At 42.6% G+C, this 24,981-nt stretch overlaps 1 protein-coding gene across 7 annotated transcripts in view; it reads right to left on the bottom strand.

Annotated features, from left to right (window-relative positions):
- Positions 1-24,981, bottom strand: part of afdna (afadin, adherens junction formation factor a) — a 310,032-nt gene that overhangs the window by 187,344 nt on the left and 97,707 nt on the right. For all 7 annotated transcript variants that reach the window (XM_069932147.1, XM_069932152.1, XM_069932148.1 and 4 more), the window contains exon 8: positions 23,299-23,472. In XM_069932147.1, coding sequence (XP_069788248.1) covers positions 23,299-23,472 — 174 coding nt within the window. The remainder of the gene's footprint in view (positions 1-23,298; positions 23,473-24,981) is intronic.

Genomic DNA, 24,981 nt, shown 5'->3' with positions numbered 1-24,981 from the left:
CCCGATTCATTCAGGGTCACATCTTGAAGATGGAGACCAGAGTTGATCTGGCGATACAGGATGATATTGGGATTGGTGTGCTGTGCACAAGACATAGAGGTGAAATCAATGGCAGTAGTTGTATGTAATGCATCAATGTCGCGCCTGGACGGTGCGTCAGCCACGGCATTCGCTTTTCCTCATATGTGCCATATGTCTGATGAAAATAGTAAGATGAAGTATAAGTGCAAAATCTCTCTGGAATACATGTGCTTGAACCGGTGGTCTGTGTAAATGGTGAAAGGATGACCTTCCAATAAAAAGCAGAGATGTTTCATTGCGAGATACTGTAGATGGCCAAGAGTTCTCGACCAAATGTACTATACTTTGCCTGAGCCAGTGACTGCTTGACTGAAAAAAATCCCAGAGGTTTCAATTGCCCACTAACTCTTTATTCTAACACTGCTCCCATACATTGACAGATGTGTCTTTGGTAAGAGAGAGCAAGGCATTGGGCTTTTGATGTACAAGGATTATGGCATTTGCAAGTGCAATCTTCACATCACTGAAAGCACACACACAGCATCATCTCCCAAAGTTAACAGTTTTTTGGACACGATCTTATTAGATCCTTTTAGCAGTTCAATAAGGGGTAATAGACATACAGTAACATTTGGCAGGAATCAGCTAAAAAAAAATTCACGCCTAAAAAACGTTGCAACCAGCCAAATGGAATGGACGAAGGAAATTCTCAAATCTCTTGCACTTTCAATTCATTGGGCAAAATACCATGCGCCAAAAATGCATTCACTGGGATTGATCACAATGCAAAACTCATCAAGCCTCTGAAACAATGATAAGGTAATGCCTTATCTTCATCCACACTTGCAACCAGAATATCGCTGATGTAAACAAACACCACCCAGCTAAACTCCTCTGATCTTCTCACATGGATGATCCTGACACTCTCCTCCTCCCAACAAAGGTAAGAACACAACCGTGACAGATCACTCTCTTTGTGACTACCTTGTCCACTTGTTCCTTCCCCAACTATCCCCCCCAAACCACTAATCACCTCCCTGTCATTTATCTCTTCAACTGTACCAAGTGTTACATCCTCAGTCCATTTGTCACACAGTCAGATTCTCCACTTCCCATACAAACATGTCTGTCCATGGCCTATCTTTAAGTTGAGACCACACAAATTAGAACATCTTACACTCAAGTCTTCACAACTCCAAACTTTTGGCATCAACATTGACTTCTCCAATTTCCATTAATTTCTCCCCTCATTTTCTCCACCTCCATCCCCCTTTCTCTGATCCCACTGCCCCCTTTTCTCCTTTTCCTATCCTGCCCTCATGATCTGCCTGTCACCCACATTTTCCTTCTTTTTTCTCTTTCTGTTCTTTCCATGATCTACTGTCCTATCCCATTGTGCACCTTCCTTACCCCTCTGCCTCTTCCTATCACCTAACTCCTTGCATTATTCCTATTTCTTCCCCCACCCCGGCCACTTTCTTCTCCCTCCCACCTGATCACCTGTCAGCTTGTGTGATTTCCCATAACCTTTTATTCTGGTACCTGCCTCCATTTTTAGTCCTGATGAAGGCATTTCTGTCTTAAATACTGACTGTTTTATTGCTTCCATGGATACTGCCTAACTTGCAGAGTTCATCCAGCATTTTGTGTTGCTTTTAACCATACTTTTCTCTTTAACACTAACCTTGCACTTTTGTCTTATGATGCAATAAAATAAAATTGTAGCATATGGTAACAGTTTATTTTTATCTTGAGTAACACAGTGGATGTGACAAATAATACAACTCAAATATCAATTTGCAAATGTGTATCAACTAAATATTCTGGAAATTTAACCAGATTACAGGCAAAACCAATTCTATGTCCAAATTGCATACAAATTTTATTAGTTATCCAGATTCCAATCTGAAATAGCAATAGTCATAAATATATCCAAATTTAGAACTTAACTTTTATTTTAGATGGAGAAGCAAGTTTACAGCACAACAAACATTTGACTGCTCTTCCAATTTCTACAACTTTTATCAAGGATTAAGCCAGTGAGAGCATGAAAGGATTTTACCTACAAATTTCTTCCTAATGATAGAATCAGTCACTAATTCTTACTGTTTTTTGAAGTTGATGCTCAAAAGAGATAGAGTAAAGCCCTGGGGATGGGGAATGGTAGATGAGGATCTGTTAAGTGCATTTTCTAATTACTTGAAACATACTCTTACAATGCCTAACTAATATGCATTAAGAATAAACAGTTTAAAAGACAAAAGTACTATACTGTACTTACACTGAACAAACTTCACTTGCATGAATAAATAAGCATTAAAGCATTTTACTTTATTTTAAGTCATATTCTTAGAAAACATTTATCCATTGTTGAATATGCAGCTTCCTTACGAAGCCACCCAAACAATAACATTATGGATAATCAACCAATAACCCACCTCACTCAAGTTTACAGATAAAGCCTCTGACTGGGCCAACTCTTTCTAAGCAGGGATAAGTTGACACTTTAAGCGAGACACCTCAACGGCGAGTGGCATCCCTGAGAGGGAGAGGACTGCTAAGCTAGGCAAACACAAATGTGGGGTTTTGCTGGGGTTCGTAAGCACCTGCTCTGTGTTAACAGACTGCCTGGATCAGTCAGTCTCTTCTCAGCTGTGCTTGCTAGATGTTAATTAATTAGAACTTTCCATTTTCTCTTTGTTTGGCTGCACAGCTCTCCCTCAGCCAGAGACTTGTCTACTGTAATAAGCTTAATGAAGATTGTTGCCATTGAACTTGTGCAAACAACTAACTGTTGAGGTGGAGGATGGTGGCAACAGCTATTCTTCATGACATCCAAATAATGAAGAAATATTCCTTAGGATCAACAGATGCTGTTAACCACCAATAATGCCCCTGAGCAGCACCAAGTCTTTTAGCCTGCACCACCCATCCCAGACTGGCTAATACTAGCCCCTATGGGCAGCTTTTCTGCACTCAGCCATTAGCATTTATTGCAAAAATGCCAGTGGAGGGTATGGAATTGAGCTAGTTTCCAAGCATAGCGATGCACAATCAAAATAGATGCCTTTCCTAAAGTACAGAGGATTCTGTCTCTATGAGTGTCTGAACTGTAGAATCAAAAGAGTAATAACAAATCAGCACCAAGCAGGTCTTACGAGAACTATATTTAACTGGTAAGTACATCGAAGCACCAGTTAATGACATTTCTACCATTAGTTGAAGCTCAAGAAATTCATAGATAACACCAGCTATCATTCATATTTAATACTTTGAAACAGGAATTAGTTTCCAACCATTTCATCCAGGATACACAAAGACAAAGTGATATCTTTAATTTTCCTGAGGTCAGACAAGCACAGTAACATTCTGCTGTTCTTTTTGTTCACTTCATCAAGTGATAAGGCTTGCTGACTGCATTCTGATCATTGTTCAGTTCAGCAAATTGTGCAATGAATCATGCAGACATTGAAACAGAATTTGGAGTAGTCAACCCAAATAATTTTAAGAATTCTTGGGCTATTGCATGTTGTTCATTATATAGTTGATCCTGGTCATTTGCCACATTCTTGCATGGCTTCCACATCTAGCACAGCTGTGAGTTGCTCCACATACTGTGAAATTATTTCATTTCCATTAAGCTATGTTGGTAGCATGTAAGATTGTTGATGTGGCAATAATGAGGGCAGAGACTGGCATCACTAGGGCGTGTGCAGACCGCACCAGGTGATATCTTCAGAGGTGGTAACACCAAAATGAAGGTCTATAAAATTTTTGTGCAGTGTTTTAGTAGAAATTTATTTAGTTAGTTAGAACAACAAAAACATTTTACGCAAGCCCAGCTTAAATGTATCAATAAACCTACAAGGCTAAAACTTGATGCTAATTTACTTTTTGAACCTTCTAATGCATTCCAGTCAGAGCTGTCATTATTACTCAATTACAAATACGCTTCAAATAACGTCTTAGTCTACACGCACAAGCACGCGCTGTTGTTTTCATTACTGCTGTGCGTATGATATTGTAATTTAAAGGTGTAATTTTAATTTTGCGAGTTGATTTTCTCAATACAATTGCCATTACATTCAGTGAGATATAGGAATTATGATTTACAAGTAGGATTACTACAAAAAGCATTACTAAGGATTTTATATGGTCTGATACAGGTAGAGGTCCATGGTGTGGGGGGTGGGGGGTTGGGGTGGTGGTGACATCCTGAGTTACCGCATTGAGTGACTCCAATCCTAGTGACGCCACTGGGACAGATCTTTAAAGAATGTAACAGGTAAGGAAAGACCTTTATACAGTTAAACATTTGTGGTCACTGATTCCCACATCATCCATAGTCCTTTTAGACAACTAAATTGGACACAACTAATAGAGCTGTTGCTTCAGCTGCAACAACCCTGAATCAATGCTGCCCTTTGGCATTGTGCGTTAGGAAATATTGCATTTTTCCTTTGACTGAATTTTTATCAGAGTGCTTTAGTTTCCTCCCACATGCCTCAGATGTACCCACTGGCAAGTTAAACAGCCTAGTTAAAACAAGCTCCAGATAGCACTGTAGGGAAAATAGGTTACAAGGAAAATAGTGGGAAATATGATTACAATGAACCAGCAGACTCATTGGGACAAATGGATTCCTATGTTGTAAAGAAAGGCAGCAGTGCAACTTGGTTCAAGCAACTTTAACTCTTCAAACCACTCTGACCTCTTGGGATGTAGTCAGCTATACCATCACAGAGGCCCAATAAAACTTTGAGGAAGAGCACCTCATTTTCCACCTGGAAATATTGCTATTGCCTACACTCAAGACTAATTCTACAACTTCAGGTCACTTGATTTCTCACTATCACCCAATCTGCTATATTAGCTCTGCTTGCTTTTTTTCTTCCTTTTGCCTCTCTGGGAACAGAGAACATGCCGAGCCTGAGCTGCATTGCTTTCACAACTCATCCATGTGTCTAGGTCTTTTTGTTAATTTTCTCATTCTCTAACTGTTCCCATTCACTTACCAGGTAACGTTGTTTACAGTTTATCCACATGGTTAGCCCACCAGCAGAAACTTTCCTATTTTCTCCCACCCTCACTGCAGCTTAGCAAGTTACTTTTGTCTTCAGTGAATGAGCCAAGAGCATGGATCAGCTCGTGACATTATTGAAATCACAGAACAAGGTTGAGGAAGGGATGAGAATGGCAGGTCAGTGTTTCAGCATACAGTAATTTTAGGCAAAATAGAGGGGTTTTCAAAAGGATAAGGGGTGTTGTACTGCTAAATCAAGCAGCATTATGATTGTATTCAGTGAGGATATCATGCACAGATCAGTCACAAAAGTTGTACGAGTAAAATTTATGAATAAGGGCAATCGCTTTGATCTAGTTATATGATAGGTTTCCCAATAATCTGCAGTAATTAGAAGAACATTTGCAAGCAGAATTTAAGATGCAAAAACAAGAGGGTTTTAGTAGTGGAGTATTTCAACTTCCCCAAAACTGACCAGGAGTGCATTAATGAATGGAGTTTAGATGGAAAATGCATTTGAGGATTTTTTTTGAGGCAATATGAGACAGTCCTACTAAGATAAAAGACCTGTAATAGGTCTTATCTAGGAAATAAATGATGAGCAAGCATTAAACGTGCTTGTGCAGGAAGACCCTGGGATCAGTGATCATAGTTTGGTAAGCTTCAAGGTAGTCACTGAAGGATTGGCAAATGGAATTTATGTCTGACAGTGTGAGATGTTGCAGGGCAGGTCTTGCACAGAAATTGGAGGACCCTAGGAATGTTGTACAACAGACAAACCTAGGGGTATAGGTGATTAGTTCCTCGAGTGGAAATATGGATGGACAGATGGTGAAGGCTGCCTTCACTGGGCAGGGTTCTGAGTACAATTGTTGAGCCCTCATGATTTAGCAGTACAAGGCATTGGTGAGACAACACAGAGTACTGGGTCCTGTTCCGGATGCCCAGTTATTGGAAGGATAACAAGTTGGAAGGGGTGCAAAAGAGATTCATCAAGATGCTGCCAGGTCTAGAGGGATCAAGTTACAAGGAGAAGCTGGATCTTTATTCCCTACCGTGTAGGAGACAGAGGGGTGACTTTATGGAAGATTATACATTCATGAGCTGCAAGGATAAAGCAAATACACCACATTTTTTCCCATGGTTGTCAATTCTAAACTAGAAAGCATAGGTTTAAGATGATTTGGTAAAGGTTCACGAGAAACCAATGACTATAATTTGCCCTCAGAGGGTAACCCATATGTGGAATGGGTTGAGAGTGGAAACTGTATAAGTGGGCAGAATTTCAACATTCAAAAGACATTCGGACAGGTCTATGGATAGGAAGGGATTACACAGATATGGACCAAATACAGGCAAGTGGGTCTTGTTCAGAATGCCATCTTGATCAGCACGGATAGGATGAATTGGGCTGAAGGCCTGTTCTGTGTGATCATGTCCATGAAGGGCAAGACCCAAAGATGGCAAGTTTAGAGAAACTTGACAAGCTAAAGTTATTTGGAGGTTTGATCAAGGCTTGAAGACTTGGAGTATGTATTAAAACAAATCTTTTGAGCTTTATGGAAATTATAGAAGAGAATTTAAGGATTTCCTTCAATTACTTTTCCATTTGTTCTGCATTTGAGCAAGTCTTTAATATCCTCAGAAATGGTAGACCTTTTAAATCAAAATTTTTTAATGTAGTCTACTATTTGATCATAAGCTATTAACTCCAAAATGCTTAGTTTCATTAGTGTCAGCAAGTACAGCATAATATTTCTCCTTAGCTGTCCTCTAGCTTTCTCTGGCTTAGACATTTAAGACTTCTGCAGTTGCAGAAAGAGATGGAATGTTTAATTTGACTTAACACAATTTAATGGTCTACAAAGAGTACTCCAACTGTGAAGTGCATCAAATCAGTCCAGATTCATATGACATTTTATTGGGCCTATCAATCACTCTGGTTCAAAAGGCATTTCATTTTTGCCAGCTTTATTTACTCTTGTATTTGGCCCAATATGACAATGCAGTAGACATGGAAGGTGCAAACTAGATTGCCCTGCTTAAGTCATGATACAATAGCTTGCTTTTAGGATATCTTTCTGGGAATAGGAATTATTAAACAATTTAGAATGGATAAGATGGTGATCTGTAGAACATCCTGCTCCTTCAATATTCTTTCTTTGGCTTGGCTTCGCGGACGAAGATTTATGTAGGGGGTAAAAGTCCACGTCAGCTGCAGGCTCGTTTGTGGCTGACAAGTCCGATGCGGGACAGGCAGACACGGTTGCAGCGGCTGCAGGGGAAAATTGGTTGGTTGGGGTTGGGTTTTTCCTCCTTTGCCTTTTGTCAGTGAGGTGGGCTCTGCGGTCTTCTTCAAAGGAGGTTGCTGCTCGCCAAACTGTGAGGCGCCAAGATGCACGGTTTGAGGCGATATCAGCCCACTGGCGGTGGTCAATGTGGCAGGCACCAAGAGATTTCTTTAGGCAGTCCTTGTACCTTTTCTTTGGTGCACCTCTGTCATGGTGGCCAGTGGAGAGCTCGCCATATAACACGATCTTGGGAAGGCGATGGTCCTCCATTCTGGAGACGTGACCCACCAATAACAGTCTAGAAGGTACCATCATTTAGATATGATAATACTGTACCAAAAGGCAAAGCACTTTCTGGCACATAAGGTCAACCTTTACAGTTTCACAAGCAATTTTCTGTGTTGAAAGAATAATCTCCAGATATTGTTGGGGTTCTCGTCAAAGACTGTGGCTATCCTACAAGCTATGCATTGAACCACACAGTAAAAGGATTTGGTTATTATTGGGTACATAGAACATCTTGTTGTAGAACTCTTTCTTCAGAAGCAGCAAGAAGTGCTGGGTGCAAGTGTGCATCAGAAAATGGCATGGGAGAGGCATTTGCACAGTCAGCATGTACAGGTATTTGAATATTGACAAAGGTTTCTCTGGGTATGCACCGCACAGTGGCTAATTTACCACAATATTTATGCTCCACACAAGTCTCCAGGCCCACTTCTTCTACCATGATTTTCCATCCCCCATGGAAAACCACTTCTCTTGCCTCAAGTCTTCCTCCCCTTGGATACCTTGTCCTGGCCATCTGCCTGCTCTGGATCTTTACATTTCCAACTGCTGCCAAGACATCAACTGTCTTAACTTCACTACTCCCTTCACATTCTAATTTTACCCCCTCTGCATTCCACTTCCTCCACACCAATCCCAACTTCGCTATCAAACCCACAGACAAGGACAGTACTGTTGTGGTCGGGTGTACTGACCTCTATCTTACTGAAGCCAGAAGACAGCTCTCAGACATTTCCACTTACCCCTTCAATAGGACCCCATATAACATCAGGCCACCATCTCACATACCATCTCTAACCTCATCACTTCTAGTCATCTCCCTGCCCCAGCATCCAACCTGTTTCCAAACACTGTCCTGTCTGGTTTTACCTCCTTCCCAAGATCCACAAATCCAATTGTCCTAGTGGACTGATTGTTTCTGCATGCTTCTGGCCCACAAAACTTTTATCATCTCCATTCCTTCCACCACCCTCCCACCCCTCCCCAATCCAGCAGTCCAGTCCCTCCCTACCCACATCTACAATAGCTCACATGCCCTTCATTACTTCAACTTCCAATTCCTTGAAATCAACTGCCTCACTTTCATAATGGAGATCCAATCTCCACACATCTCTGTACAGAAGTCTCAAAGCCCTTCATTTCTTTCTCAATAACAGATCCAATCAGTTCCCCTCCACTACACTTCTTCGCCTAGCAGAACTTGTACTCACTCTCAATAACTTCTCCTCTGACTCATTCTACTTTTTCCAAGTCAAAGGGTACCTGAATGGGTCCCAGCTATGCCTGCCTTTTTGTTGGCTACATGGAGCAATCCACGCTACAAGCCTACACAGCCAAGGTTCCTCAACTCTTCCTCTGATAATATGATGACTACATTGATGCTGCCTCATTCACCCACAATGAGCTCGCCAACTTTATTTGATTTGCTGCTAACTTTCATTCCAAACTCAAATTCACTTGCTCCATCTCTGGCAACACTCCTCTTCCTCTATCTCAGAAGACAAACTTTCTACAAACATTTTCTACAGATCTCCCACAATGACCTCAACTACACCTCTTCACATCCTGTGCCCTGTAAGGGCACAATTCCTCCTTCTCTGTTGCATCTACTCCCAGGATGAAGTCTTTCATTTCAGATTATCCGAGATGTCCTCCTTCAAAAACATGGTTTCACCTCTACCACCATCAACTCAAACCTTACCCACATCTCCTCCATTTTTCACACAAATGCCCTGGCCCTCTCTGCTCTGAGGGTTCACCCTGTCCTCACCTAATACTCTTCCAGCCTCTGCATCCAACATATTTCTGTCACGTACAACATGATCTCACCACCCTCTCCTCTCTCTATTCCTTCCATGATTCCCTCACCCTTTCATCCCATCTGACCAATCACCCACTTGGTATCTACCCCTATGACCGCAAAGAGCCACACTAGAGCACACACCTCCTTCCTCACCACCATTCCGGCCCAAAACAATCAATACTTCACTTGTGAATCTGCGGGGATCATCAACTGCATCTGGTGTTCTGTTTGCGGCTTTCTCTGCATCGGAGAGATTAGACAAAGAGTGGGAGATTGTTTCTTTGAGCATCTTTGCTGTCTTAAGCAATAGCAGGAACCTCCGAGTGGCCAACCATTTAAATTCTGTGCCCCACATCTGTCCATGGCCTCACACCGCCGAACCAAAGCCACCCACAAAATGGTGGAGCAACACCTAGTATTCCTTCTGGCCAGTCCCCAAATGGATGGCATTAAAATCGAACTTTATGATTTCCTGTACCGTCTCGCTCTCTTCCCATCCGTCTGTCTCCTTTCCTCCAGCTCTTCTCCCCCTTCCCTTTCCATTCAGAGAGGTTTCCCCATTCCCCCTATCACTTCCCACCCATATCCACCCATGATCTCTGGCCTGTGGGCCTATGCTCCTCCCCCCCCTCATTTTATTCTGGTGTCTGCCTGCTTTTTGCTCATATCATGAAGGGCTAAAGCCTGAAACGTATCTTTATCTTTGCCACATAACAAACATTGTGACTTTCTGATTTTCACCTGCATTTTTGTGTAAACAATCACAGCATTTGTAAACATTCTTATTTAACTACGCTCCACACAAACTTCTTTCCATCTTTATTTCAAATTTCAAACATTTCAAAACCTCCTCTATTCACTTCTTTATATCTCATCAGCCTCTTAAATGAATCTATACAAACTACTTATAAAGTACTTAAGTCAAAACTGCACAAAGAACATCAAGGCAATTTAGAATGCAGGGTGGTGTTACATTTATATGGAATATTTTGTGATTGATCAAAATGTGAAAGATAATTCAGTTTCACACAAGTGCACAAATTCAATACAAAAAGATCTTTTTAACATGCTCAGAAATTCCCCAAGTATTCAAAAGTCAATGAACTGCCTTTCATAAATGCGAAACCTACAGCTATTAGTACAAGAGTAATTTTAGATCATAAAATAATTGCACAGTAAGAGAAATAATGGTATACCACACTTTACAAAGGTGGAGTGTTCCTGAGAAACCTTTCATAAATCAAAAATTTATAAAGTGAAGAACCATTCACTACTATTGGAGGCAATTTTCGTAAAAGTGAAAACCCATTACAATTTCTTCATAAAAGCAAACACGGGTTTTCTTGTTTAAGTGAATTTTCGTAATTCAGTTATTTGTAAAGTGGGATTTAACTGTACATCCCTTAACAATGAAAAGTTACGAAGAGGGAGCCATAATTGTAATGAATGACAAAGCAGACTCTTTGGAACTGATGGCCAACTAATTTTCAATATTCTCCTATTTTAAAGGTACATTTAAGAATCTTTCTATGTTAAAAACATACATTTGGCATACACACGATTAATTCCACCAAGCTGACTTTGTATTCAATTGGCTTCCTCATCATTGAACCGATGCAATTTAACCTTGTGGAACAGCTAACTTTGTCGAAACTCACTGAGAGAACATCTACCACATCAAGCCTTTTTTCATACTTTTTACACAGCCACTTCGTTCTAGGACATTATTCCCTTTTTTCCCCAGAAAGTGTGTTGTGTAGAAAGCATAGAACCTAATGGGGGCTGCCATTCCAGTACCATTTTTTTTGCCAAGGCACCAAGTAAAATTCCCAAATCAAACTGCACTGCAGACATTCTGGGACCAACTCAAATCATGATGTGTATTGTTTACTGTAATCTTCTGAGTAAATTTTTATTTTTTTTTAAAGTACCTGTTGTCCTGCTCTGTTTCTGTGGGGTGCTAAGCCTAACCCTAAACCAACCCCGAAAACCATATCTAATCCAACCCTGAAACCCCACGTCTAATCCTAATCCCAACCATAGCCTTAACTCTATCCAAAATCCCACACCTAACCCTAAAGTGTGAATGTCAGGTCGCCCACTGTGCAGGCAACAAACTTACCCCAGTCCTTCAACAAGTACTGGAAAGGAAATAAAGCATGGATCCCACTAAAACCTAAATACAGGCACAGGGTAATGAATGCATGGCCAACCAAAAGTGTCAATTTATAGTGACAAAGAACCTCAGAAACCAGTGATGATCGTGCGCCCACATATTGATAAACTAATCTGAAGCCTAACCTTAGATTTGACATGAGGTCTGCCAGATTGCGAGCAAGCTGGTCTGTGGGTTTGTCCTCAGTTTGAACAGTCTGAAGTCCACTGCCCTGCTCCCCCACCATCAGCTTGCCACCAGCCCCCAACAATAAATAATGGTTATTAGGGATTACTGAAGGTAGTTTGTGAACAGAAAAAGTTTGAAATCCACTTCTTTTGATCAATACTTGCAGCAGATTTTCCAACATTTTTATACATTGTGCATACGTTTTATTTAAATTGTGCGTTTTCCCACTCCTTTATACATTGTTTATATATGTTTTATTAAACTGTCCGTGTATTTTCCCACACTCTTTTATACATTGTGTGCATTAATAAAAATAATGTTTGACAGCAAACCCTTGTGTCCAGACTGGACACTTGTATATAAAAAAAATTATTTTCCATTTGCATCAAATACAAACATACATTTCTTTGTCTTGAATAATAGATTATAATAAAAGTGATGCAAAATGATGGATAATTTTGCTTTTATCCCCCATCCCTCCCCTCCCCCAAAAAGAAAAAGAAAGAAGAAAGAAAGCACACCTGAATATATTGTATATCATTCACTATTTCTATTTTCTAACACATAAATTCTATCTTAAACATATTAATTGGGAGGAGCAGGTGTAATGGATGACACGGATGGGCTTTTATCAACGAAATCCATGTATGGTTTCCAGATCTTGTAAAATACACTCAAAAACTTTCGTTGATAATTATATAACTTCAATTTAGTGGTCTGTTTCATATAAATCACCTAGCAGAAATATTCTGGTGTAGCGGGCCGAGCAGGCACACAGCGCAGTATTGCAAACCCTCGCAATGTGGTTCGTCGGCAGGTGTGTGGAGCCACAAGACAGTTGGGTACTCATCCATTTAATGGACAGCACGCGTGTAGTGCTGGTCACCAAGTAATGGCACATTAGCTTAAGGAGTCTCCTGCCAGAAGGCGCGGGATGCTCATAATGCTTAATTTAAACCTGCAGGTCCCGTGGATCGGCAGCAAACTCATCCCATGAATGTCCCACCTCATCTCATGAAACCCAGGACGAGGTATATAAAAGAAGCCTGTAAAGTCTAAATAAAACAGTCTTGTGTTGACTAACCTGCTGTGTGTGTATTGCTTTAGAACATCAACCAAAGTAGCCGCTACAATCGGTGACCCCGACTGCAAGATTCAGCCGAAGCTTGAATCGAGTTATCATGGACACAACTACAGCAGCAGTTAATGTGATGGGACTTCACTTGCCTCCTTTCTGGACCCATCAGCTTCGGGTATGGCTTAATCAGGCTGAGACTCAGTTTCGTCTTCGTGGCATATCGGCAGAGGACATGAAATTCTGGCACGTCGTAGGTGCATTGGATGCTGCTACTGCACCTAGAGTAAGTGAATTTGTTGCCAATCCCCTGGCGGAGAACCAGTACACCAGGTTCCACCAATTTTTCCAGGACACGCTGGAATTGACTGGTCATAAGTGCAGCATACGGCTTTTAAATATGGAGGGTCTGGGTGACAGGAATCCATCTGATCTAATGAATGAGATGCTCACATTAGCAGATGGTCATTCTCATTGCTTACCTTTTGAGACTCTATTCCTGTCCAAACTCCAGGGTCGAGTCGCCATACCAATCGCTAACATGGATTTCTGCCATCCCCATGATGTAGCGCGGGAGGCTGACATGCTCTATCGTACTCCAACACAAGAATCTGCTCACTTACAGCCTGTTTTCGCAGAAGATCCATCTCCCGTGTCCTACGAGCCTCCTGTAACCATGGTTCAGTCAAAGAAGGAAGAACACGCTGACAGGTGGCGAGAATGGCGTTTTTACCATTGCCGTTGGGGAAAAATGCCAATAAATGTGTCCCGCCATGTCCCTATTACAGGGGAAAAGAAAAAAAATCAGGAAATAAAAAAGCCGGTTTCCAGTATCTTCAAGATAACGCTGGCAAGCGCAAATTTCTTGTAAACACGGCTGCTGAGGTCAGTTTGCTCCCACCAACCTATTTTGAAAAAACAAACAACAACACCTGGCTAATCAAGCAGCAAATGGGATTACCATTCCCAGCTTTGGCACACGACGGGTCATCATTGGGATAGGAGGTGCGATATTCCATTGGAATTGCATCTTGGCTTCCGTTGACCAGCCCATTTTGGATACAGATTTTTTAAGGTCCCATGACTTGCGAAGGTGTGAAGCGGAGGAAACTGATTCATGCCTCCATTTTTCAAACATACCCGTTGGTATTCAGCAAAGGGAGAGTTTCCCAACTTGGGGTGCATATTCTGCACAAAGATGCCTATGCTGGCCTGCTTGATGAATTTCCGGGTATTCTCTCTCCTAATTTCAATACCTCCAAAACAGCCCATGGTGTGTCCCATTACATATCACTTCAGGCCTGCCAATTTACGCCAGGGCTCGTCATCTTCCACCTGATAAGCTGTGGCAGGCTAGGGCAGAATTTACTGCAATGGAGGAATTAGGTATCATTTTGCGCTCCAACAGACCTTGGGCATCACCGTTACACATGATACCAAAGAAAACAGGTCAATGGAGACCCCGCAGTGATTATCGTAGGCTCAATGGTATAACTACATCCGACAGATACCCTATCCCTCATATACAAAATTTCACTGCCCAACTGCACAATTGCCATGCTTTCTCCAAGTTTGATCTTGTCAAAGGATACCATCAAATCCCGATCCATAAGGATCTCATTCCTAAAATGGATATTGTTACCCCTTCTAGGCTTTTTGAATTTCTTAGGATGCCATTTGGGTTGAAGAACGCCAGTCAAACCTTCCAGTGACTTATAGATGCTTTGGCAGGGATTTAGAGTTCGCTTACATCTACTTGGATGACATCCTCATAGCCAGTCAGACTGAACAGGATCACCACCTGCATTTACACCGCCTGTTCCAATGGTTGGAAGAATTCAGTCTTACCATCAATCCTAGCAAATGTCAATTTGGCAAGTCTACCATCGACTTCCTGGGACACAGGATCACGGCTAACGATGTCTTTCCCTTATCTATCAAGGTAGACGCAGTCGTGCTTTTCCAAAACCTACCATGGTTAAGGAACTGTAGAAATTCTTGGGCGAGGGCATGCACCTAAGGTGCATGCAGCTGGTGTTTTAGTTTCGGGTGATGGTTCTTGGGGGAGGTGGTCGAGCGGGGGCACAGCGTGATATTGCAAACCGTCACCGGCGTGGTTCTTCGGCAGGCGCGAAGACAGACAGCTGGGTACTCTAGCTGGGTACTCTAGCTGGGTACTCACCCATTTAATGACTGCACTGGTTCATTCCAGCAGCTGATGACATTCTTCGACCACTGTTTCAGATCCTCACCACAATGCACAGGCCATGGACCACGACGTTCAGGCATACAGTATGGCCATTACTAACCTGGACATACAACAGATGGCACCACAACTGGGCGGCCCACTACTTTGTGACATGTCTTTGGGCTACCCAAGACCAGTGATTCTGGCATCTTGGAGGCAATGGCTTTTTGACCAGGTACACAGCTTGTTTCATCCGTCCATCAGAACATCCGTCAAGCTCATGTCAAATAAATAAGTTTAGCTTGGACTGAAAAAAGACGTCGTGCAATGGGCCCGCACATGTACCTCCTGCCAGACTGCCAAAATTCAGCGGCACACTAAGGCACCTCTTCGACTTTTCCCGGCAGTACATAGGCAGTTTGAACATGTGTATGTGGACATGGTCAGACCATTGCCAGTATCTCAAAACATGAGATACATTCTAACAGTCGTAGACCATTTCACGCACTGGCCAGAGGTCATCCCATTGCCATCCAGTGACCCCGAGACATGCACCATAGCATTGTCAATTGGATCACTAGATTTGGTGTCCCGATGCACATAACTTCAGACTGAGGAGCACAATTCACCTCTGCATTATGATCTGCCTTTGCGCACTTTTGTGGCACACACCTGCACCACACCGTACCATCCACCATCCAACAGTGGAACGTTTCCACCAGCAACTAAAGATCATTCTTAAGGTCCGACTCACTGGTCCCAATTGGGTCGAGGAGTTGCCATGGGTTCTACTGGGAGTGCTCACAGCTCCAAAGATAGATTTGTCTGCATTGTCCGCAGAGATGGTTTATGGTACGGTCCTTACAGTTCCAAGGGACATTAATTTCACAACCAACTCTGACCTGGATGTCCTTCAGCAGCTTTGACGTGGTGTTGCAATCAGCAAACCTATTCCTACCAACTTGTATGGAACCTCTAAACGGCATGTGCCCTCACCACTCCTTGACGCTGATTTTGTTTTTGTATGCAGGTAGGTCCCAGGAGCACCGTTACAACAACCGTATGAGGGCCCTTTCCGTGTGATTAAGAAAGATGGGGTTGTGCATACTTTGGACATTGGGGGGCATTCGCAGTTGTTTAGTGTGGACAGACTTAAGCCTGCCCATATGCAGCTGGTGTTTTAGTTTCGGGCGATGGTTCTGGGGGGAGGTGGTCGAGCGGGGGCACAGCGTGATATTGCAAACCGTCGCCGGCGTGGTTCTTCGGTGGGCACACGGAGCCTAAGACAGACAGCTGGGTACTCACCCATTTAATCACTGCATGCACGCAGTGCTGTGTGCCAAGTAACGGCTCGTTGGTTTATGGAGACTCCTGCTGGAAGGCGCGGAACACTCATAGTGCTTAATTTAAACCTGCAGGTCCTGTGGATCGGCAGCAAACTCATAATGATGTCCCACTTCACCCCGTGGAGCTCGGGACAGAAGGTATATAAAAGAAGCCTGTAAAGTCTAAATAAAACAGTCTTGTGTTGACTAACCCAGTGTGTGTGTATTGCTTTAGTAGCTCTACCAAAGTAGCTGCTACACTGGGATCTTTTGGTATTTGTGTATCTTCATAATATGTTCCTTTAATATACTCAAATCTTTCTAAAAATTTTCAACTTTTCCACACAACCAAACTGCATGCAATAAAGTTATTACATCCTTATTACATCTGCAGCATTTATCAGAACAATTTGAGTCAAGTCCATGTAATTTATATGGAGAATAGTATTGCTGGTGCAAAAAATTATATTATACCATTTGATATCTGACATTGATTGTATTGGTTACACTCTGATAACACAATCTTGACCTCTTCTTGAATTTGTATATTTAAATCTCTTTCCCACCTTTGTTTTGACTTATATAATTCCTTTTTCTGTATTGTGTCTTGTAATTTTATATATACTTTAATAACACATTTCTCTATAAATGTATCAATTATTAACTATTCAAATTGACTGCTCCAGAAGTCTAAAATTCGCACCTCACATTTTTAAAATATGATTTGAGTTGATAAGAAAATAGTATTATTTGGTATATTGTATTTCTCTTTCATTTGTTCAAGAGTCAGAAAAAGGAACCTAAAAAACAATCTTTTATCCTCTTTATCCCATAATTATGCCAAATATAAAAAAAAGGATTATTAATTGTAAAAGGGATAAGTGGGTTCTGCTTTAATATAATCTTGGCTACTTGATAATTCTTCATTCCTCTTTCCATATGCTTCCATTCCATATCTTAGGCAAATGCTTTAGAATTGGTACTTCTATTTTCCCTTTCAAAAGATCTCCATGCCATTTGTACAAAATATGTTCTGGATTAATTTCTCCTATTTTATTCATTTTAATCTGTACCCAAGCTGTCTTTTCTCCAGTTTGATAAAAGGAGGACAAGAATCTTAATTGAGCTGATTTATAATAATTTTTAAAATTCAGCAATCCTGATCAAATTCCCAAGTCAGTTTTTCCAAGGCTGTCCTTGGCATTTTATCTTGCCAAATAAATTTTCTTATTGTATTGGGCGGCCCGCAATTGCGGAAATCAGGCAGGCACATCACGCAGCAGCAGACGCTATTGTTATTCATATGGTGACTCAATCAGCAAAAATAAACGGCAGGAACTTGAACAGTATATAAAAGCAGCCTCTCCAGCCCTAATAAAGGAGTGAGCTTAACCTGCCACACTGCGTGTGTTTCTTTATAGCAGTCGGCTACAATTGGTGACCCCGATGGTTTAGAAGGAATCTAAATCTAGTGATGGAGAACCAGGCGGAGGCTAAGTTCCAGATTCGGGGCATCACAGCAGAGACCACCTGGTACTGCCATGTGGTCAGCACCCTGGATTCGCAGACTGCAGACTGAGTGGCCAACTTTATCCACAGGCCACCTTCAGAAGGCACTTACACTGTCTTCAAAGAGCTATTAACCGAGATTTTCGGTCTCTCGCAGCAAAGAGGAGCACATTTGCTCCACTTGAATGGGCTTGGAGATAGATCCCCGTCGGTACTCATCAACGAGATGCTGGCCCTCCTGGGATCTGAGCAGCCTGGTATCATGTTCGAGCAGGCATTCCTGGAACAGATGTCTGAAGACAACCAATTGCTCTGGGCGGATGCCGATTTCACCGACTCCCGGAGAGTCGCAACACGGGCAGATATTCTGTGGAAACAGAAATGCTTGGCTACTGTGGGGCTCGTAAAGAAGTCCTGCAATCAGACCAGAGCAGTCCCAAGCAAGGAACAGCAGACGAGAGGCAGAAGCGAGTCCAGTGACAGATGGTGCTTCTATACCACCGGAGATGGGGCAACGAGGTTGTAGTGGAACACCCACTCCTCGGAGCGGATTTCCTATGAGCCCACAGCCTCCTAGTGGACCTTAAGGGTAAGTGACTTGTCCACACCGAGCCCTACCAGGCCATCACACTGAGGGGCGCTAAGTTTCCGGCAATGCACCCGGACCCGGTCTGCAGCTCGGAGGATGTTCTTCAAAGTGCTAGCGGGATTCCTGCAATCCTTTCCCCTCAGTTCACAGCGGAGATGCCTCGATACGGTGTCAGACATCACATCCTGACCAAGGGCCCACCTCTCCACGCAAGGGCGAGGCGACTTCCCCAGAGAAGCTCCAACTGGCCAAGGAGGAGTTCCGCAAGCTCGAGGAGTTGGGTGTCATTTGACGGTCAGGCAGCCCATGGGCCTCGCCCCTGCATATGGTACCTAAAGCAACTGGGGGCTTGAGACCATGTGGCGACTATCGCCGGCTCAATGAGGCCACCATCCCGGACCATTACCTTGTGCCACACATCCAGGATTTTGCAGCAAACCTGCACGGGCAACAATATTCCCAAAAGTGGACCTCATGTGAGGATATCACCAGATTGCAATGCATCCCGATGACATTCCTAAGACAACCATGATCACTCCATTTGGGTTGTTCAAGTTCTTGAGGATGCCATTTGGGCTCAAAAATGTGGCACAGACATTCCAGTGACTGATGGATGCAGTGGGCCGAGACCTGGACGGCACTTTCGTCTACCTCAATGATATCCTTGTGGCAAGTAGAACCTGACAGGAACACCTTCAGCACCTCCAAAATCTCTGTAGTCGTCTGCAGGAGTTTGGCCTCACCATCAACCTAGCCAAATGCCAGTTTGGCCTGAACACCATTGACTTCCTGGGCCACAGGATTACAAAGGATGGGGCCACACCACTGCCCGACAAGGTAGAGGCCATCTGCAGCTTCCCGAAGCACAGTACAACCAAAGGTCTGCAGGAGGTCGTGGGGATGATAAACCTTTATCGCATGTTTCTCCCAGCAGCTGCCCGAATGATGCACTCTCTGTTCATCCTGATGACCGGAAAGGAGAAGGACCTGACCTGGGATGAAGAATCGGCACGTGCGTTTGTGGAAACCAAAGAAGTCCTGGCCAAAGCTGCACTCCTGACCCACCCCAGACCAGATGCACCCAAGGCCCTCACAGTTGATGCCTCAGGAACAGCAATTGGTGGAGTCCTGGAGCAGCAGATAGAAGGAAGTTGGTACCCACTAGCTTTATTCAGTGCTTTCGATAGAGAGCTGCTGGTGCTGTACTTAGCCATCCGCCACTTCCAGTACTTTCTTGAAGGAAGGGCTTTCACGGACCACAAACCACTGACTTTCGGCCTGGTTAAAATCTCTTGACCCCTGGTCACCCCGCCAACAGACACTTGTCTTACATTTCGGAGTACACCACCAACATCCAGCACATCTCGGGCAAACACAACGTCGTCGCGGACGCCTTGTCAAGAAACAGCATCCACTCTCTGGTCAATAGTCTGGACTTCGCAGCACTGGCAGAGGCACAGTCACAGCAGCAGGATGATGAGGTCCCGCAGTACAGGACCGCTGTTACAGACCTTCAGCTTCAGGAGTTCCAGTCAGAACAGGTACAACCACCCTCCTGTGCAACGTGGCCTCCGGGCAGGTTCGACTTATTGTCCCAACGGCATGGAAGCGATGAGTTTTTGACTCCATCCACGGGCTGGCACACCCATCCATCAGGACTACGGTCCGGCTTGGTGGCCAGCAAGTACATGTGGCATGGATTGCAGAAATAAGTCCGGGGGTGGGCCAAGGTGTGTATGCAGTGCCAAACGGCCAAAGTGCAGTGACGCCCCAAGGTCCCCCCACAGCTTTTCGAGCAAACACAACGCAGGTTTGGCCACATTCACGCGGACATAGTGGAACCCTTACCAGTCTCTCAGGGTTTCCACTACCGCTTCACCCGGTGGCCAGAAGCAATTCCTCTGGCCAACACATCCACTAAGTCCTGTGTCAAAACACTCCTCTCGTCCTGGATTGCAAGATTCAGAGTGCCACAGCACATCACTTCTGACTAAGGTGCACAGTTCACCTCCGGTTTGTAGACCGACACTGCCAACCTGTGGGGCGCTCAGCTACACCATACGACGTCATACCACCCGCAAGCCAACAGCATGGTGAAGCGTTTCCACAGACACCTCAAGACTGCCCTCATGACCAGTCTCAAGGGCCCCAACTGGGTGGACGAGCTACCATGGGCACTACTGGGCATTTGAACAGTGCTGAAAGAAGACCTCCATGCATCCTCTGCTGAACTCTTCTACGGAGCCCCACTTACAGTTCCCAGGGATTTCGTTCCACAGGCCAGAGGACAGCAGGAGGGATACAACCACCTTCCTGGACAGGTTGTGTGAAAAGGTCTGTAATCTGGCTTTGATTTCACCCTCCAAACATGGACAAGCCAAATCCAACATCCCCAAAGAACTCAAGGACTAAATACGTATTTGTACGCAGAGGACCCCACCGTTCACCACTCCAGAAGCCATACGAAGTCATCCGGAACTGTAAGTGGAGCTCCATAGAAGAGTTCAGCGGAGGACGCATGGAGGTCTTCTTTCAGTGGTATTTGAATGCCCAGTAGTGCCCATGGTAGCACGTCCACCCAGTTGGGGCCCTTGAGTCTAGTCATGAGGGCAGACTTGAGGTGCCGGTGGAAACGCTCCACCATGCTGTTGGGTTGCGGGTGACTTCAAGTCATCCAGAACAACGGAGTTACCTTTGAGCTGGAGATTGGTGGTAAACCAAAGGTCTTCACTACAGATAGACTCAAGCTTGCCCACATAGACTCAGCAGAATCCGTCAAGACACCATCACCAAAGGACTTTGGGGACTATATCTACGGACACTATAGACTGTAACGCCGGTTCTTGGGGGGGGGCATCATGTAGTGGCTTGCAATTGCGGAGATCGGGCCAGCACATCTCATGGCAGCAGACGCGGACTGAGATCGTTAAAGCGACTCCCAGGCCAACGAACCGGCGGGGGTAGAACGTAGGGCAGCATCAGACCAACAGCCCTAAGATGGTGTAGGTCAAGCTGCCCAGTTAACTCAGCAGAAACAGGCTGGGGATGAAGGGCATTCATATGCATGGACGTTCTCACCCGCTATTGTTATTCATATGGATGACTCAGTCAATCAGCAAAAATAGCGGGAACTTGAACAGTATAAAAACAGCCTTTCCAGCCCTAATAAAGGAGTGAGTTTAACCTGCCACACTGTTTGTAGCGGTCGGCTACAGTATCGTTGGAAAATTCTTCATCTTTACACATTTTATCCTTTTTATTAAAGTTATTGGTAAATCTTTCCATCTTTTTAAATCTTCACTAATTTTATTTTCAATAATGGTAAATAATTCGTTAAATAAATTATTTAAATTCCTGTCAATATTAATTCCTAAGCATCTAATTTCTTAATTTTGCCATTTAAACTTCATCACCTGCTTGCTTTGAGTATAGTCCCCGTCATTCATGGGCATCACTTCACTCTTTTTCACATTAACTTTGTAGCCTGATATTAAACCATACTCTGATGATCGTATTTATTTTCTTCAATATTTCTGTTGTTTTAAAGATACAATATAACATCATCTGGAAAGATCCTTTGTTACCATCTTATAGACCAATATCATTATTAAATACAGATTATAAAATGGTATTCAAACTATTAGCTAATAGATTAGCTAAATGTTTACCTAAATTAATAAATATGGATCAAACTAGCTTTATTAATTATAGATCTGTGGACAATATAGTTTAACTTATATTAAATGTAGCCCAGAAAGAAAATATATCAGCAGTTGCACTGGCTCTAGACACAGAAAAAGTGTTTGATAGATTAGACTGGGATTCTTTATTTAAAATGTTAAATGTTTTTGGAATTCCAAATACTTTTATAAATTGGATAAGAGCTTTGTATGATTATCCAAAAGCCAAGGTCGTCACAAGTAGTCAAATATTTAAGCCTTTTCTGTTAGAAAGATCATCCAGACAAGGATGCCCATTATCAGCATTCTTATTTGCATTAGCTATAGAACCATTGGCAGAAGTGACAAGAAGATAAAGAATATAAAATTAATTTGTTTGTAGACTGGCCACTTTCTCAACGACAACTAGTGCGGCGAGCGACAGCGTTATTGTTGACATTACTCACTATTATCACCCAAATTTCAACTTGGCATACAAAACCTGGGAAATATTTTTGAGCCATTTTTTGGGAAAAGCAAACGGGTCTAACATGCAGTTAAATATGATATGTTATACATAACATTAGATGTAGACACTGTTGATTTACACACTCTGTCCATTTTGTTTGTGGAATGCCAGTACGTTGTATAAAAAGGCAGACTGATACAGAAAATTGCAGTTGGTCATTCACAATGGAACAATCAATGCCGACACTTCCAAATGGAAAAATCTCGCGAATGCTGTGTAAAAAAACATGCTACCTTTTCAAAAACCGCAGTCAAATTCGTGAGGCACATTTTCTCATGTACAAAGCCATGCTGCCCAACCCTAACCACTCCTTGCCTTTCTAAGTGAATGTAGATCTTGTCTCTTGAATCCCCTCCAGTAAAATTCCCAGAACTAATGTTAGGCTCCTCTACCTGTGGTTTCCTGGCTTTTTCTTGCAGCACTTCTTCAATAAATCACCCACACTCCTGTCTTCTAGTACCTCACCTGTGGCTAACAATGATACAAATATCTCTGCTAGAACCCCAGGATTTTCTTCCCTAGCTTCTCACAATGTCGTAGCCACTAGTCCTAGGCCATGAGACTTTTCCACCTGAATAGCTAAAAATTAAAGAAGACTTGTACATTGCAGAAGTAAACTGTTGACAATTTTTATGTCAGTATTAAGCAATTCTTACCAGGACTCAGCTCCACAAGATATGGCAGCTTTTCAGGAGGCAAGGATGATCCATAGATTGAACTATCATTCTTGTCTTTTACTTTTGGCAGTCTCCCATCTATTTCTTTTTGTTTCCTTGCATTCTTTGGGATATTGTCGAGTGGCCTTTTCTTTAGTTGAAAAACTAAAGTACCTGTTTTTAAAAAAAAAAAAATTACTTGTTAGCCTACAATTAGAATCACCCATACAGTTTTGGTTAGAATACATTAGGCTTATAGATTTCTTGTTGGCATAAATAAACAAACCACATGGAATTATTTCCACTGTTGGGTATAATAACAAAGTAGCCATTTGTGAACAGTCCAAGGAAAACAATATGGAGGGCCCTGTTCATATATGCAGAATTGATGGAGCAGAAAACTATAAGAAGCAGTGAACAATTTTAAAAAAAACCACAAGAATGCACAAACCATTTTAAGTTATTTTATATTAACTTGCTCTCACTGGTATAAATGGCATTATGAAACTAAGTACAATCCTGTGAGAGAACCAAAGCCAATATTTCAGGTCTTGGTCTTTCAAACTTTGGAGCAAAATGCTGTATTAATAATGGGCCATCTTAATTTGAGTTAACCCAGCACCTACTATTCTTAAATACTCAATGGAGATATTTTAAAACAATTCAAAATTAATTTAAAATATTTCAGAGATAGTATCGAGTCTGTGTCAACTCTCAGAGCAATCCTATCAATTCCATTGTCCCACTAATTTTTCTGTGATCTGTCTCTCATATATGCCCTTTAACACTATCTGATTCTCCAGTCAACCACTTACACTGGAGTTAATTTTACAGTAGCCTTACCATCAGGTCTCCAAGACATGAGAGGAAAATGTACCTAGATGGTCACAGAGAAAATATGCAAACTTCACAAAGACAGACCCATATGTTGACAGCGATGTGAGACATTCCTGCTCCAATGTGCTGCCAGAATGGAGCCTTGCAAAATACGCCAGCTGTGACTGTATTGAAGCTGAGAGGCTAACATGCAGGGCACCCAACCCTTCTGGCGGCATACATTCTACTTGAAGGAGAATATGCTGGCAATGATATCCCACAGATTTGATGATGAGACAGATTTGATCATGAGAATCATATGGTTTGGATAGTTCTGTCAAAGCAGCTTGGACAAGCAATAATACACACCTTGAACCTAGTACACAATGCACCTACGTGCCAGAAAACAAGAGAACAAATACAGTGGTCATTGAGGACCTGGTTTATGTCTAACTTTGGAGCTTTGGCAAGTATTCCACCTCCAACATGTAGATTGGCAAGGTTGAGTTTGGTAGGCTGACCTCTCTTGGTCAACTAATCCAGCCTGTTTCTTAACACCACATATAATGGCAGCCTGAAAAGGCACATATTGTTTCAGGTCATAATCACCTAAAAAGTTTAAGGCCCCTGTCTACTTCCCCTGAACAGCAACAATTTCCACACCATACCTCCAGGTGAATAAGAGATGCAAATACAGTAAACACAAAAAGCAAAAGTAATACATAATAGGGTATTTCTTTGTGTTGTTGAAAATCAATGATTTTGATGATCTTTTTATTTAGACAATATTATTCATTTCATTTTGCCAACATGCAAATTGTACACTCTTCTCCACAGGTTGCAAGATTAAACTTGTTTGAAGCTTAG

This window comes from Narcine bancroftii, chromosome 4, assembly GCF_036971445.1.
Source record: "Narcine bancroftii isolate sNarBan1 chromosome 4, sNarBan1.hap1, whole genome shotgun sequence".
Classification (NCBI taxonomy): Eukaryota; Metazoa; Chordata; class Chondrichthyes; order Torpediniformes; family Narcinidae; genus Narcine; species Narcine bancroftii.
This window is presented reverse-complemented; position numbering and strand designations above follow the sequence as displayed.